Here is a 12,624-nt window from a genome sequence, read left to right on the forward strand (position 1 = left end):
CTCAAAAAATTAAAACATTAAAAGCAGCTTTTTTCCTCCCCCCCCCTCACTCAGTGTCTCAAGAACTAAGGTTAGATATAAGATTACAGCTTAAGGCTCCTCAGGCAGGATAGCATTTTGCTCCTAGAAAAATTTCTGTATAGAACCGAGAGCACACTTTTTTGCCTCCTTAAATCCAACAGGAATCTAACACTGAGGTAATGGTGTGATTCACATATCCAAACAGGCTTTGCTACCTCATAGAAACTTAATTTTGTTCTCCATGCTCTGTTACAGGAGGATGGATAACTAACTTGAATATCAACACCAAGAGCTGTAAAATGAACATGAACTTTAAGGATTGGATTCAAGTAACAGCACTTTAAGAACTAAGGGCTGGGTCATACTTTTACAAATTCAACAGTGTTAAATGACAAATGAAAATTATTAAGCAGGAAACTATGTACAGTGAAACATATCCAAGTATATTTTTTCCATCCTGAATGGTCTGAAACATCAGTTCCCAAATGCTACAGCACTCTCCAAGTCCAGTATAGCACCACCAGCTATCGGCATGACCAGAAGCAAGGCAAAGAAGCCAAGGAAAGTGCAGCAACCCTATTGCTGGAGATACCCAGCGTGCAAAGCACCTGCTGCTGGGTCTGGCTGCTTCCCTCAGCCCCAGACCCTGTACTTCACCAGGAAGCATCCCACACACTCCCAACCCCATCTGGAAGCAATGCTGAGACTAACAGCAAAGCCTTCCATGTGACCTGATGCAAATCCTTATTTGCCTGCTTCCTCCAACAGAAAAAGCAGCCAGACAAGAGCTGAAGGAGAATTGAAAGCCACCCTTGGTGTGATGCTGTAACAATAATAAAACACAATTTCTGATCCCAAAATAATTTAATTAGACCTCTATAACTGAATGTAAGTTATCTTTAAAATCTTTCACATCAAAAAATAAAAATTGAGGTTGATTTCATTGTTACAACTATTAATTCAAATTAAGTTCAAACAAAATGACTAAGAATGAGTAAAATCAAGGGGTTCTGCCTGTTTAACAAACCAGCTAATTAGAACTCACCCTTTGAAGCAATGTGTGTTTATCACAACTTTGAGATAGGTCAAAGAGGAAGTGAGTTTCAAAATAGTTCTAAGTAAATGAGAAACTTAAGATCGTTGGGTAATGCAGTCTCATAAAACAAATGAATAAATCAGAGCCAAGGGCTCATTATTCACACAAGTATGAATTTATCCAAGTATGAATATAGCTATTTAAAATTCTTGGACAAGATATACTAGGCAGAGGCAAATACAGTTCTTTGCCTAACACTTAGAACTGCAATAATTTGACAACTTCATTATTAGCATTGGTACCTGTACTCATAAACACTATGAACGTTATAATTCACCCTGTACCACGTTTCTAGCTTACTTCACATACAAACTTTAAGACAATATCCAATATATAAATTATCTATTAGGCAACTACAGGACTAACAGCTTTGTATGGTTTAGTTCCAAATGACACAGACTGCTCTATATATTCAAGTTCTTCAGTTCACTACCAAGCCTCACAAAAGGGGCTCCGAAATACCCCAACAGTTGTACAAATGGCAGCCTCCATGATGACTGCAGGACACACACCTACTGTTGATTCCTACAGCAGTTTAGGGTTGATGCTTCTAATTCTCATCTACATACAAGAAGTACAAAAGAACTTCATACATACAACTATATTTTCCGAAACACTGAACAAAAAACTCACCAAGGAAAACATAACTGGAGCTCTGTCTTGATAACGAAATAGGTGCTCCTTGAACCTAACAAGTCTCTTACTACACTCCAACTAAACTGACCAGAACTAAGTGTCTCCTTATTGTCACTGAGAGTACTACACAGATTTGGAAAAGTAAATAGTATTTTTACTTCACACACGGTGCTTCCACTAATGTCCTGCAATACCTCCTTGTTACCAGAAGAATTTCACTTCCACCTTCATTTTTTAGTGTGCACAGCACAATAAAAAGAGGCAAACTGAACTACACATGTTCACAAAATATTTCTATAGTCAGTTTTCAGATTAGAACACATGCCAAGATCAGATGGTTTAACTGCTTCTTGCACAATTGTGAATGCTCTAAATGGGATTATTAATCTCATTCTCATAAGCTTCTGAAACCTTTTCACGAGGAAGAAAAAAAGTGTAAGAGACCACAAGATGTGCCAAATTATCTTCCCTCAACATCCTGCAAACAAGAGTGGCAGGGTCACATTTTAAAAGTATAGAAAGTAACTATTGGGGTAACAAGACAATGGTTGTCTTGTACTTTAGTTTCTACAAGCACGTTAATCTGCTGCTGACAGCTTTTTGGACAAAGGAAACTATGAATAATACAGAAAATAAAAAAGTCATTGTAATTCTACCATCTTCCAGCAGAAAATAAATTTCAGATACCATTTAGGAGACCGCAAACCAATACAAGCCAATGGAAGAAAAACAGTTCAATAAAAATCAATTTACCGAGTCAGTGCCAGCAAAAAAAATTCCACAAGACAACAGCCTCCATTTCAGAACATCTCCCCAAAACTTTACTATATGAATTATGACGCAACATACAACATTACGACATTCTCCTTTGAGCATTTTAGCCTTATTCCTTCCACATTAGCAATCACTTTAAGCATTTGCATTAAACAAAAAATGAAATGCCAATGGAAAACAGCAAGCATCCGCCATACTGTCCCATCTCAAATAACATAGATGCAGTGTCTCCTAGTTTAATTCCAGCTCTTCAACAAAGGTTTGCTGCCCTCCACCTCCCCCCTACAAAAAAAGAAAAGCATGGAGCAGGTGCGATGTCTGTTTCAAACCTGATCTTCGATTAATGCCTCAGGTCTTTTATCAGGAAAATAACTACCATTAACTACCTACAGTTGCCTCTATTACAATAACAAACAGGTCTATCACACTTTCAGCAATAGCTCTTAAGACTTGAAACCCACCCAGCTGCTGCAATGCCCTTCCTCCAGCTCCTTGGCCTTCATCACCTTCCTTCCTTTGCTGCCACAGCCCCTGCTCATTTGACCTTCACATTATTCCAGCAGATGTCAGTTCGCTCAATGGAAATCATTCAGAATGAGGAGAACAGGCTGGAGGCCTAACCCACAGCTGATAACACATATTGGCTTAGGCTCCCAAGGAAGTATGGCTGCAGGCAGGCTTTTTAAAAAACAGAGAAACCTGATGCTTCTTCATACACAAAAAACATGCATACAGGAACTCTGGCAAGCTTTATCTAAACCTTTCCTAGTCTTACACATCCTTCGTAAGTAATAATGGTATATCTACTATTTTCCTTTCTTCGTAACTTGCAGTATTTCTTTCCAACCAACAAGCAGGCTTTTACCACAGAACAATCCACTCAAAATCAGAATTATAACAGCTAATCAGAAGTTCAGTTACCAAGTTAAGTTCAATCCAAGTCTTTACTTCATGGCATGAAAGTATCCAGTTCAGTAAGTTCCTCCTTCCTTTTTCCCCCCTTCCTCAGTTTTGGGGTTTTTTTGTTGGCTTTTGTTTTTTCCTCCTGCACGTCAGACACAGTCTCACATCTCATCATCCCAACATGCAGCCATCACTCAACACCTTCAGAGATCCATGTGGACAACAGGTCCCCCTTCATCATTCTGCTGCATGTCCAATTTCCACTCACCTCTGAGCTGGTGCTCCATTTACTATCTACTGCTTAGAAGTTGTATCATTTTTATTCTAATTAAACTTAACACTTTACTTACAAATACTTATCACTCTTTGAGGAGATTCTGGTATTTATTGATCTCATCACAGTCAAGGTTGTGCACAGCACTTCCATTTTATTGAAATAGGACGTCTTACTATTTTTCAACATCAAGAAAAATCACTCTTGCCTATTCTTTAGAGGATGCTAGAAACAGCCAAACACAAGGCAGCAAAAAACAGTGTCTGAGTGTTTTGGGGACAAAAAACCACTTCACAGATGCATAGTTTCTTTTAGGGAAGTCGCTTATTAAATAAAGGAAACAAACCAGTTCTACTTGGATCCATCATGAGAAATACTAAAAGTGGTAAATCAAATGCGTTTAGAGCTCAGACTCCATTTCTTCTTTCAAGTTGCTAAATATCTACAGCTCAGTCAGAATGGGCAATGTCTTCATTATCCTGTATTTACAGAATCACATTTCATTAGTTTTGCCTTATGCAACTAAGTAGTTAGGGCAAGCATGTGATTTTGGTTTTGAGTAATGAGCTCTCTCATACGAACAGCTGGTAAAAACTGAGTTAACTCCTGAAAGAAAGCAGTAATTCCTAAACAGAAAACTCTACTCAGCTCACATAGGCTTCTACTCAAGTGGCCAGCACTACCTTCTGCCAAAGCTGCTACCTTCTCACAGATGCTCTTGTGCAGCAGTGCAGTGAACTGAAGACCTGATCCTGCTGGGGAAAAAAGAAAAAAGCACCAACCTCGAGTGCAATCCATTCCCAAAACTAGCTCACCTCCAGCCACAATAACATTAGGGAAGAGGTCAGGACATACGGAATAAGCAGGGAGGAAGAGAAAGCAACAAGCAAAGGAACAACACTTTGTGTAGCAACAGTAGGTACTGAGGTCATTTAGATCAATAAAAAGCCACATCTTTCACAGCAAAAGTCGCCGCCTGCAATGCAACCATGAAAAGACCAATTACAGGGACTACTGTTTCATAAGACTAAAACATATTTCAAATGCAGTGGTAGACACAGACCCAGATAATACAGAACAAAGGTTCATATATTCAAAACTAAACGATCCCTCTAATTGTCTCATTCAGCTGTTAGAGCAGTATCTACAATACCCTCTCTATGGGCATCCCAACAGCATTTCAGGAAATGCATCCAAAGAACATGGAACAGACAGAAGAAACTGAGACAGACATGCTCCCAAAAGAGCACTTATAAAGTCTCTCTAAAAAAAAGTAAAACATACACACACTGGGAAGACAGAGCTGCCTCAATGCATTTCACTTGCACCTAAAAACACACATAGACAAGGATATTTTTCCTTCATGTCACCTGATATAGTATTAGAGCTACATGATACGATATAGTCTAATTTTCATATTTAGCAAAACAGTAAGCCATACTTAGCACTAAAAAGGCAAACTTTCATTTTCAAAGCATTTAAGACTAGGCAATGAAGAAAGTCAAAGGTATTTTTAATGTAGGCATGCAGTGTTACAGTAAGAGGTGATCGTGCTACTTTCTATATATAGCAATCTAGAATTAAAACCACACTAGAAGGAAGTCTCCTACTCAGAATGAGCAGCTTTGTTTCAAAATCGCAGACCACATGGCTTGGGTGGTTTTGTTTACTTCTCAACAGTATCATATGCTTTGCTTGTTGTTCTTCTAATACTAGAAGGCATTTCAAATTCAGATAAAGCAAACCAAGCTTGTCATTCTGAGACTATAAGTGAAGAGAAACAATATAAAATATTTGTATATGCTTTAGGTTAGGCATACAACTAGAAAATTCACTTGCTTACTAGACTAGGAAAGGTGTCCAGGGGAGGAATAAGTTTCAAATAGAACCCTATGGTTGGGAAAAAGCATCAAAATATAGACAAGTTACTTCAAGAATTTCCTAGTGAAGCTCACTGAACTTATTTCAATATGCAAACAGATGGCAGTATAAAGCACTTACTGAGCCATTCCCTCCTTCATAAAGCACTACAGATAAAAAAAAAAAAAAAAAAAAAAGGAAATGTTATTGATGACAAATCTCAATGGCAGTCAGTCTACTGGAATTATTAATGTTGGTGTTAAAATTCCCTTTCTAAATAATATACTTGTTTTGCAGATAAATATTAATTTTAACTAATGCAGATGCAGTTCACAGCCACCTGATGGAACAGATGAAGAGCAGTTCCTTTGCAGTGTAACATTCCTGCACGAGTGGAATCATTTCCAGCTAACAACATCTTCTCCTTTGTTTGAAACGACAAAGCGAAAAGGAGCATTCACACCACACCTCAATGCATAGAAAGCTCACTGTTTTAAACAGAAACTATCCCAGACACAGAAACCTAAAATGCCTTCACCGGGTTTTTATTCAGTAAGAAATAATATTTGAATTAACACATTACCAAAGTTTGCACTTGCTCTTATACATGGCTTTAAATCATTTCATATAAACCACTGTTTGCTGCTGATCTCAGTCTTAGAAGCCGAGCACATGACAGTTTCTTACAGAAGAACAATTAGCCACAAAGAAAACAAATAAATCAGATATTAAAATGTTAACTAGAGACAGCAGCAGAGGGCTGGGCTGCTGTCAGTTCTGAGGTGCTTCATAATGCAGAAGCAACAGAAGGAAACAGAACATGGGGCCTAGAGGAGAGGGATCGAAGTTATCTTTCCAGTAAATATTGGTACTGCACAAGCTGAAGCTTCATACAACAGCCTGGACCTCAACATCTGCTTCAGACCAACCAAGTTCCTACAGTGCTGCTCACAGTTTGTAATGCAAGTTACAGCAAGGCCATTCCCCTCCAGCCCTACACTCAGGAGGTCCCAGAGAAGTTAAAATTTACCTGCAGCAGCATCAGGGTGTCTGCATGTAAGGGACATCCCCTCATGAGCTGTATAACTCATAACACAAGGAGAAGATGTAAAATATAAGGTCAGTGGTTCTTACTGACCAACTCCAATTTTCGTGTTTGGAAGGAAGATGAGGAAGATTTAGAAAGAAGAAGTATTAAAGAAAGCAACAAACACTCTTCAGTCAAGTGTGGAGCGCTCACAGAAATCAAGCAAACACACACAAGTTGTGTAGCACCCAGGCAATGAGCGCATTCCATTTATGCAGATTCTAAAGGAGAACTCTGCATCCTTGTTTTATTCACCTCCCCCCTCTCAGAGATGCAAAGATAGTTTCCGTGGCAACTGGAAAGCCTTCACAGTACCCAGAAGCAGTAGAAAACCAACTTATGTAATGACTGGGAACTCACCTATGTTTTGAAGATGCATAGTTGCTTATTTAATAACACCACACAGAGATTATTTACTCTCAACACAAACCCTATGTGGTCAAGATAAGCATCTGAAATTCCTGTATTTGAAAAAAGCATTTAACAGGTGTGATGCAATAGACTAGTCCCAGTGAAGTCTGCTTGTACACCGAGGTTTCCACAGCAAGTCTCTAAGTCAACTCTTATATAAAACGTTTCTCACTTCTCTGGACTTTTAGACAACACACTCAAAACTACAAAAATCTGAAGGCTGTGATTCTCCGAGCCGTTCCACAGCACTGCAGCTCTGTACAACATGATCCTCCCCCTAGAGCTGACAGAGAACAGATATTGAATTCTGAAGGACGTACGAAGTACAGCAAACAAACTAAAATCAACGAGAAGGAAATCAAACTGTTTACTTCATATAAACTTCAAAAAAGAAAAAGAAAACTAAACTTTTCAGTGTTTTCCATAGCAATAGTATCATCGTGGGAAATCTTAACGCTATCAATTGCCTCTGCCATTGGGTCCGGTTGCCATCCTTTGACAGATGCAAGGCAGCTCAACGCAGTTTGGATAGATCGTTATCACCGAGGTTAGCTAGAAGAAAATGAGTCATGCCCGGGTTGCGTAGGAGTAGCTAGTCTGAGCCTGGTAGGAGGTCCCCAGAAAAGCACAGATTTCTTCAGAAAGCTTACAGCTGAAAGAGCGACTCAAAAACCTGCTGATGGAGCAGTGATACCGAGTTAAGTAATTGTAGATAAGTACTCTGAGACGCAGTCAGTAACCGACAGCTTGAGGTCGGCATCATTAGTGGACAAAGGACTCCAATTTCCGTCCTCCCAATAGAAACGACAGGACCAGATCGTTAAGGGCTTAACTACAGGCATATAATAGAAGTAACAAAAGAGAACAGACTTGGGATACTCAGTTTTTATCGCCAGAAACAGCAATCACCCTTAAAAAGCAGCCTGCTGCTGAGGAAGTGACAAATCTCACAGCCCCATTTTATATGACCAGGACATGCCAAAAGCCTCAAAGACCATTTTGCTACATGATCAAAACCACTACACTCTGTACTCCTCCACCACGTGAAGCCTCACACACAACTGCACCAAGTTCCGAGGGGATTACTCCAACTAAAGAAAGGTCACCGCAGCGGTCCCAGTCACCTCAGGATGCACATACACGGACAGCACGGCTGCTCTAATGACTCACCGCCCTTCATCCCACTGCTGACCCACCCGCACAGCCATGCTCCCTGCACTGCTGTTAGCCCCTAGAGCGTGCCATGAAGGAGTCCGATAAGAAAACGGGTTTTCTGTTGCCTGCACAGAACTGCAGTGCAATGTAGTTAAAGTCAATGAATAAACAGAATGTGAAAACCCAAGGTTATCTTCAGGGCTAGAATAGGTGATCCCTCCAACTTTCTACCACACGAAAGAGCAAACAAGCAGAGTCCAAACAAACACACGATGCCTCTCAGTACTTCATTTAGTGCAAGAAGACTTATATATCTCATTTTCTTAACGACTTGAGATGTAAATGACAGCTGTATATATGTTACAAATTGCCATTTAAAAAGGGGGCACACACACGAGACACAGCAGTAATGATTACAAATTAAGTCTCTGAAGACCTGAAAGTATAACTGTCTCCTGGTCATAAAAATCAGTTGCACATCCCTTCACTGTCATGTCCGTTTATCCCTAGATTAACTTTGCCAACTTCTCCTCTAACCCAGCAAAACCTTTCAACGACAGGATGCAATCTAAATGCTATTGGTAAAAACGTCCCAGTTGATGCTTAACCTAAAACTCCCCCAGTACAACTCACTTCCTCTTAACCTACCTCTTAGCCACAGAACAGATGGAAAAAGTTGTGGTTTTTTGATCGATACCCTCATTTGAGCTATTTCTTACCTATTTAGTGACACAATCCTCCCACAGCCTTTTCCACCACACAAACACAGCAGCATATCAGTCAGATTCTGAGCCTCACAGTCCACGGTGCTGCTTTCTTCTGTCCATGTTGGCTTGTTTAATACTCAAGACTAGACACAGAAGAGCAGTGAAGAACAATAGAATGTTCTATTTTTAAAGTTTTCTGCAATTCAAACCAGATTAACATATCCCAGGACAGCATTCGCTCCTACCAGCTGCTTTATGTTGTTTGTTCAGCTCGGTTTGCAACTGTAACTCTGGCTTATTTTCTACAGCTGTGCTGACTGTACACCTACACCTTATTAGAGCACCTGACAGACTCCTCCTAGCATAACACTCCTTACTTTGTTAACTTATCTTCTGGATTTTACCTCTTAAGAACAGAGAATTTGATGTTCAGCCTATCCAGATGACTGTTTGCATCACTCCTAACTTGCTCCCACACCTGTATGTTCTTTCCCTAAAAGATTATAACATTATAATCACTCCCTGTACAATCAAAAGGTTCTCCCACAACCTTCAGGAGTTCCCCCAGCACTGCCAACTGCAGCCTGCAGTTGTTTGACTCCACCATCAGACAGGCAACCAGCTCAAGCTATCAGCCATACGCTGCACCTCCAAGCAATGAATGCTCTTAAAGACCTCCCCAGGATTAAAAACCTCCCCAGGATTAAAACTGATTCTAAGACAGCATTTAAGCACATAAGTTCTTGGTTACATAAGTAACACAACAAACTGACTCCTAATGCATTAGGCCCCTCAAATTTATTTCTTCTCAGATACATTGATGGCAGAAATACCACAGCATCTGACAAACATCTGATTTTACAGTCCAAAGAACTTTTCTCCACCCAAACTGACACCTTTTGATTGATTGAGCATGAAGTGTAGACAGCATCAGTACTATGTACGGCAAGAACTGCTTAGTACCACCTACCACCTGATTAATTACGCTCTGGAAAAAGAAAGAAAGAAAAAAAAAAAGCTGTTCCAACACAACACATTCACAACAGCTCTAGGAGATACGGCTCCTGCCTCCCAGACTGCAGATGCTCACGCTTCCTCACTTCGCACAGCAAGCCAATGGAACGGGTCATCTTTGAGTCCAGAAGTGCCCTGCCCTCCAAGCAGACCAATGGTTCACCACTGAAAACTTATAGTTCGAGCAGAGGGTGCCAACGTTACCTTCAAACAGTGGGTTTTGCTCTGCCAGGAACACTCTCTGCTTTGCATCTGAAGCGGTGCATTTCCCCTTTCACTCGCACCTTCCTCCAGGCAGAGTGCTCTCAGAAGCACGCTATGAGACACGGCAAACTTCACAATGCTCAAGTGCTGCTTGCACACAAACGCTGCTGTCCTCATAGTACGGTCTGAGGACTGTAGAGCCTCCCACTGCCTACTATAGAACAGCTCCAGGAAGCTGTACGAGCAACTCAGAGGCACCACGACCTGCCGAAATATCATTATCTACAGCGTTTCGCTGCAACTACGTGCAGACAGACAGACAGACAGACAGACCCCCATTCTCCAAAAGCACAGCAGCAGAGGCACGCTGCCACTTTTCCTTAGAAATAAATAAATAAATCTACCCGCAGACAATCAGCTCCTCACACTTGTCCTTTCCGGAGGAAGGGGTGAGGGAGGAACCGACAGCGGTGCCCGCAGCCGTAGTGCAGCCCCCCAGGCGGGGTGGCTCCGGGTGGAACACCGCACACCCCCCCACCCAGCCGAGCCGGTGTGGTGGTGCAGCAGGATCCGGCCCGCATCCTGCGGCAGCTCCGGCCGGGGAGGGGCAGATCCGCAGTGACACAACAGCCGTTACCTGACACAACGGCCGCTCCGTCCGCCGCGGGAGAGGTGGAGGAAGAGGCGGCGGTGCTTCCTCGCGTTCCCCGCCGCCCACCGTGCACGTCCGCAGCTTCCAGCTCGCATTCCGCAGCGGCGACGCCGACCAGCAGCAGCCCCAGCATTAGAAGCAGGCGGCCAGGAGACGCGGGGACACCGCGTGGCGCTCGGAGGCCGCTCATCGCTCCGCCGTCCGTGCGAGGAGCAGGGGGAGGGAAGGAGGAAGGAAGGAAAGGGCCGGAGCTGCTCCGCTGCCCGCGCCGCAGCCGCTCGCCGGTCCCACGCCGCCTCCTGCCGCTTCCGGCGGCCAACGGCGCCCAGCAGAGCGGGGACACGTCACCGCGCTGTGACGAAACGGGAGGAGGGACTGGGGGGAGAACGGGGCGGGGCGGGGTGTAAGGACGCGTGGAGCCGGGCGGGAGCGGTGAGCGCTGCGGGCAATGCGGGCACAACTGCGGCTTGGGGTATCATCACAGAATCACAGAATGATCAAGGCTGGAAAAGACCTAGAAGATCATCCAGTCCAACCATCACCAATACTTCCCAGTTAAATCATATCCCTCAACACAACTTCAAACTTTGCTGCTGGGTCTCTGTGAGACCTGAGGGGAAATACCGAGGGAAAGACCTCAAAGCGTCTCAGGGCGTGGAGTTGCTCATCGTTTTCCCTTGTCACCCCCTCAGTTCAGCAGCAGACCCTTGGTTCTCAGGGTTAGCACACTTGTAATTAATGCAATTTAAGAGTGTTTTCAACTGAAAGGTTGAAGCTGGATAATAAATGGCGCTCTGGGTGTTGACAATCCTGACTAAGCACGCAGCAATAAAAGGGTCAGTGCTAATGGCATCCGAATTCACAGATCACAAAGACCAGCACATCTGCGAGTAGTTTTGCAAGACACACAGATGAGAAGAAAAAGAGCAGTGAACAAATCCTGATGAATCACAGAGACGTGATGAAAGACACCGATCCTTATCAGCTTCTAAATGCCCTGAAGAGTCATTGCCAAAACCTCCACGTGGGCACCAACCTTGGAAGAACACAGGAGGAGTGAGTAAGACTTCAGCGCTGCCATCGTTTGTCCCTGCATACTTTCTAGTTAAAGGTCTTTCGTTGCATTTTCTGTTTAAAGTAAAGTAATTTATCAGAGAATTATCAAGGTTGGAAAAGACCTAGAAGATCATCTAGTCCAACCATTACCAATACTTCCCAGCTAAATCATGTCCATCAACACAACAATCATATTCATCAACACAACAATGTGACTTTCAGTCCTTATCAGTAATAAGGGACTTGTATAGTTTTGGTCAAAAGTGCTTTGCTGTATGGATAACACAAGATTCTTTTTAGGTCCCGTCTTCTACTGATCTTCAGAGCAGTTTTGTTTGCTTGTTTTGTTTTAATGGTCTCTGTTTTACTGCTTTGAGTTGCTGTTTCCGTCAGCAATTTGCAATCAGCAAATTCCTTCCATCTTGCTTTGCTGCACGCATTGATTTATCCAAATAGAATAAAACGGAGAGGAACTCATCTTCAGAGTTGCTTAATGCAGTGCTTTTCAATAGGTATATTTGGCCGGTCCAAAAGGGCCCTGTGAGCAGGTTTGAACAGCAAGGCAGAATTAAAGACAAATAAATATCTGTTGTGCTCTTTGGTGCTATTTACAGTCTCTGTAAGTTTATTTCTCTGGGGAGAAATGCAGACAATCAGATTATTAAAAAACATTGCAAATACAAACTGCCAATAGATCAATGTAAATTCAGATATCTAATGGCCTCCAGGTTGTTGTAAGTTGTCTGAAGAACAATTGATTCTACACAACTGGTG

General features: G+C 42.3%; 1 protein-coding gene across 5 annotated transcripts in view; it reads right to left on the reverse strand.

Annotated features, from left to right (window-relative positions):
• The window catches only part of STIM2 (stromal interaction molecule 2), a 59,049-nt gene extending 47,924 nt beyond the window's left edge, over positions 1 to 11,125 (reverse strand). Inside the window, exon 1 of one of the 5 annotated variants that reach the window (XM_015862698.2) lies at positions 10,780 to 11,123. In XM_015862698.2, the coding sequence (XP_015718184.1) occupies positions 10,780 to 10,984 (205 nt within the window). In that variant the 5' untranslated portion in view covers positions 10,985 to 11,123. The other 4 variants (XM_032444038.1, XM_015862699.2, XM_015862700.2 and 1 more) reach the window with 4 other exon arrangements.
• Positions 11,126 to 12,624: the final 1,499 nt, after the last annotated feature.

The sequence above is a fragment of the Coturnix japonica genome, chromosome 4, assembly GCF_001577835.2.
Source record: "Coturnix japonica isolate 7356 chromosome 4, Coturnix japonica 2.1, whole genome shotgun sequence".
Classification (NCBI taxonomy): domain Eukaryota; kingdom Metazoa; phylum Chordata; class Aves; order Galliformes; family Phasianidae; genus Coturnix; species Coturnix japonica.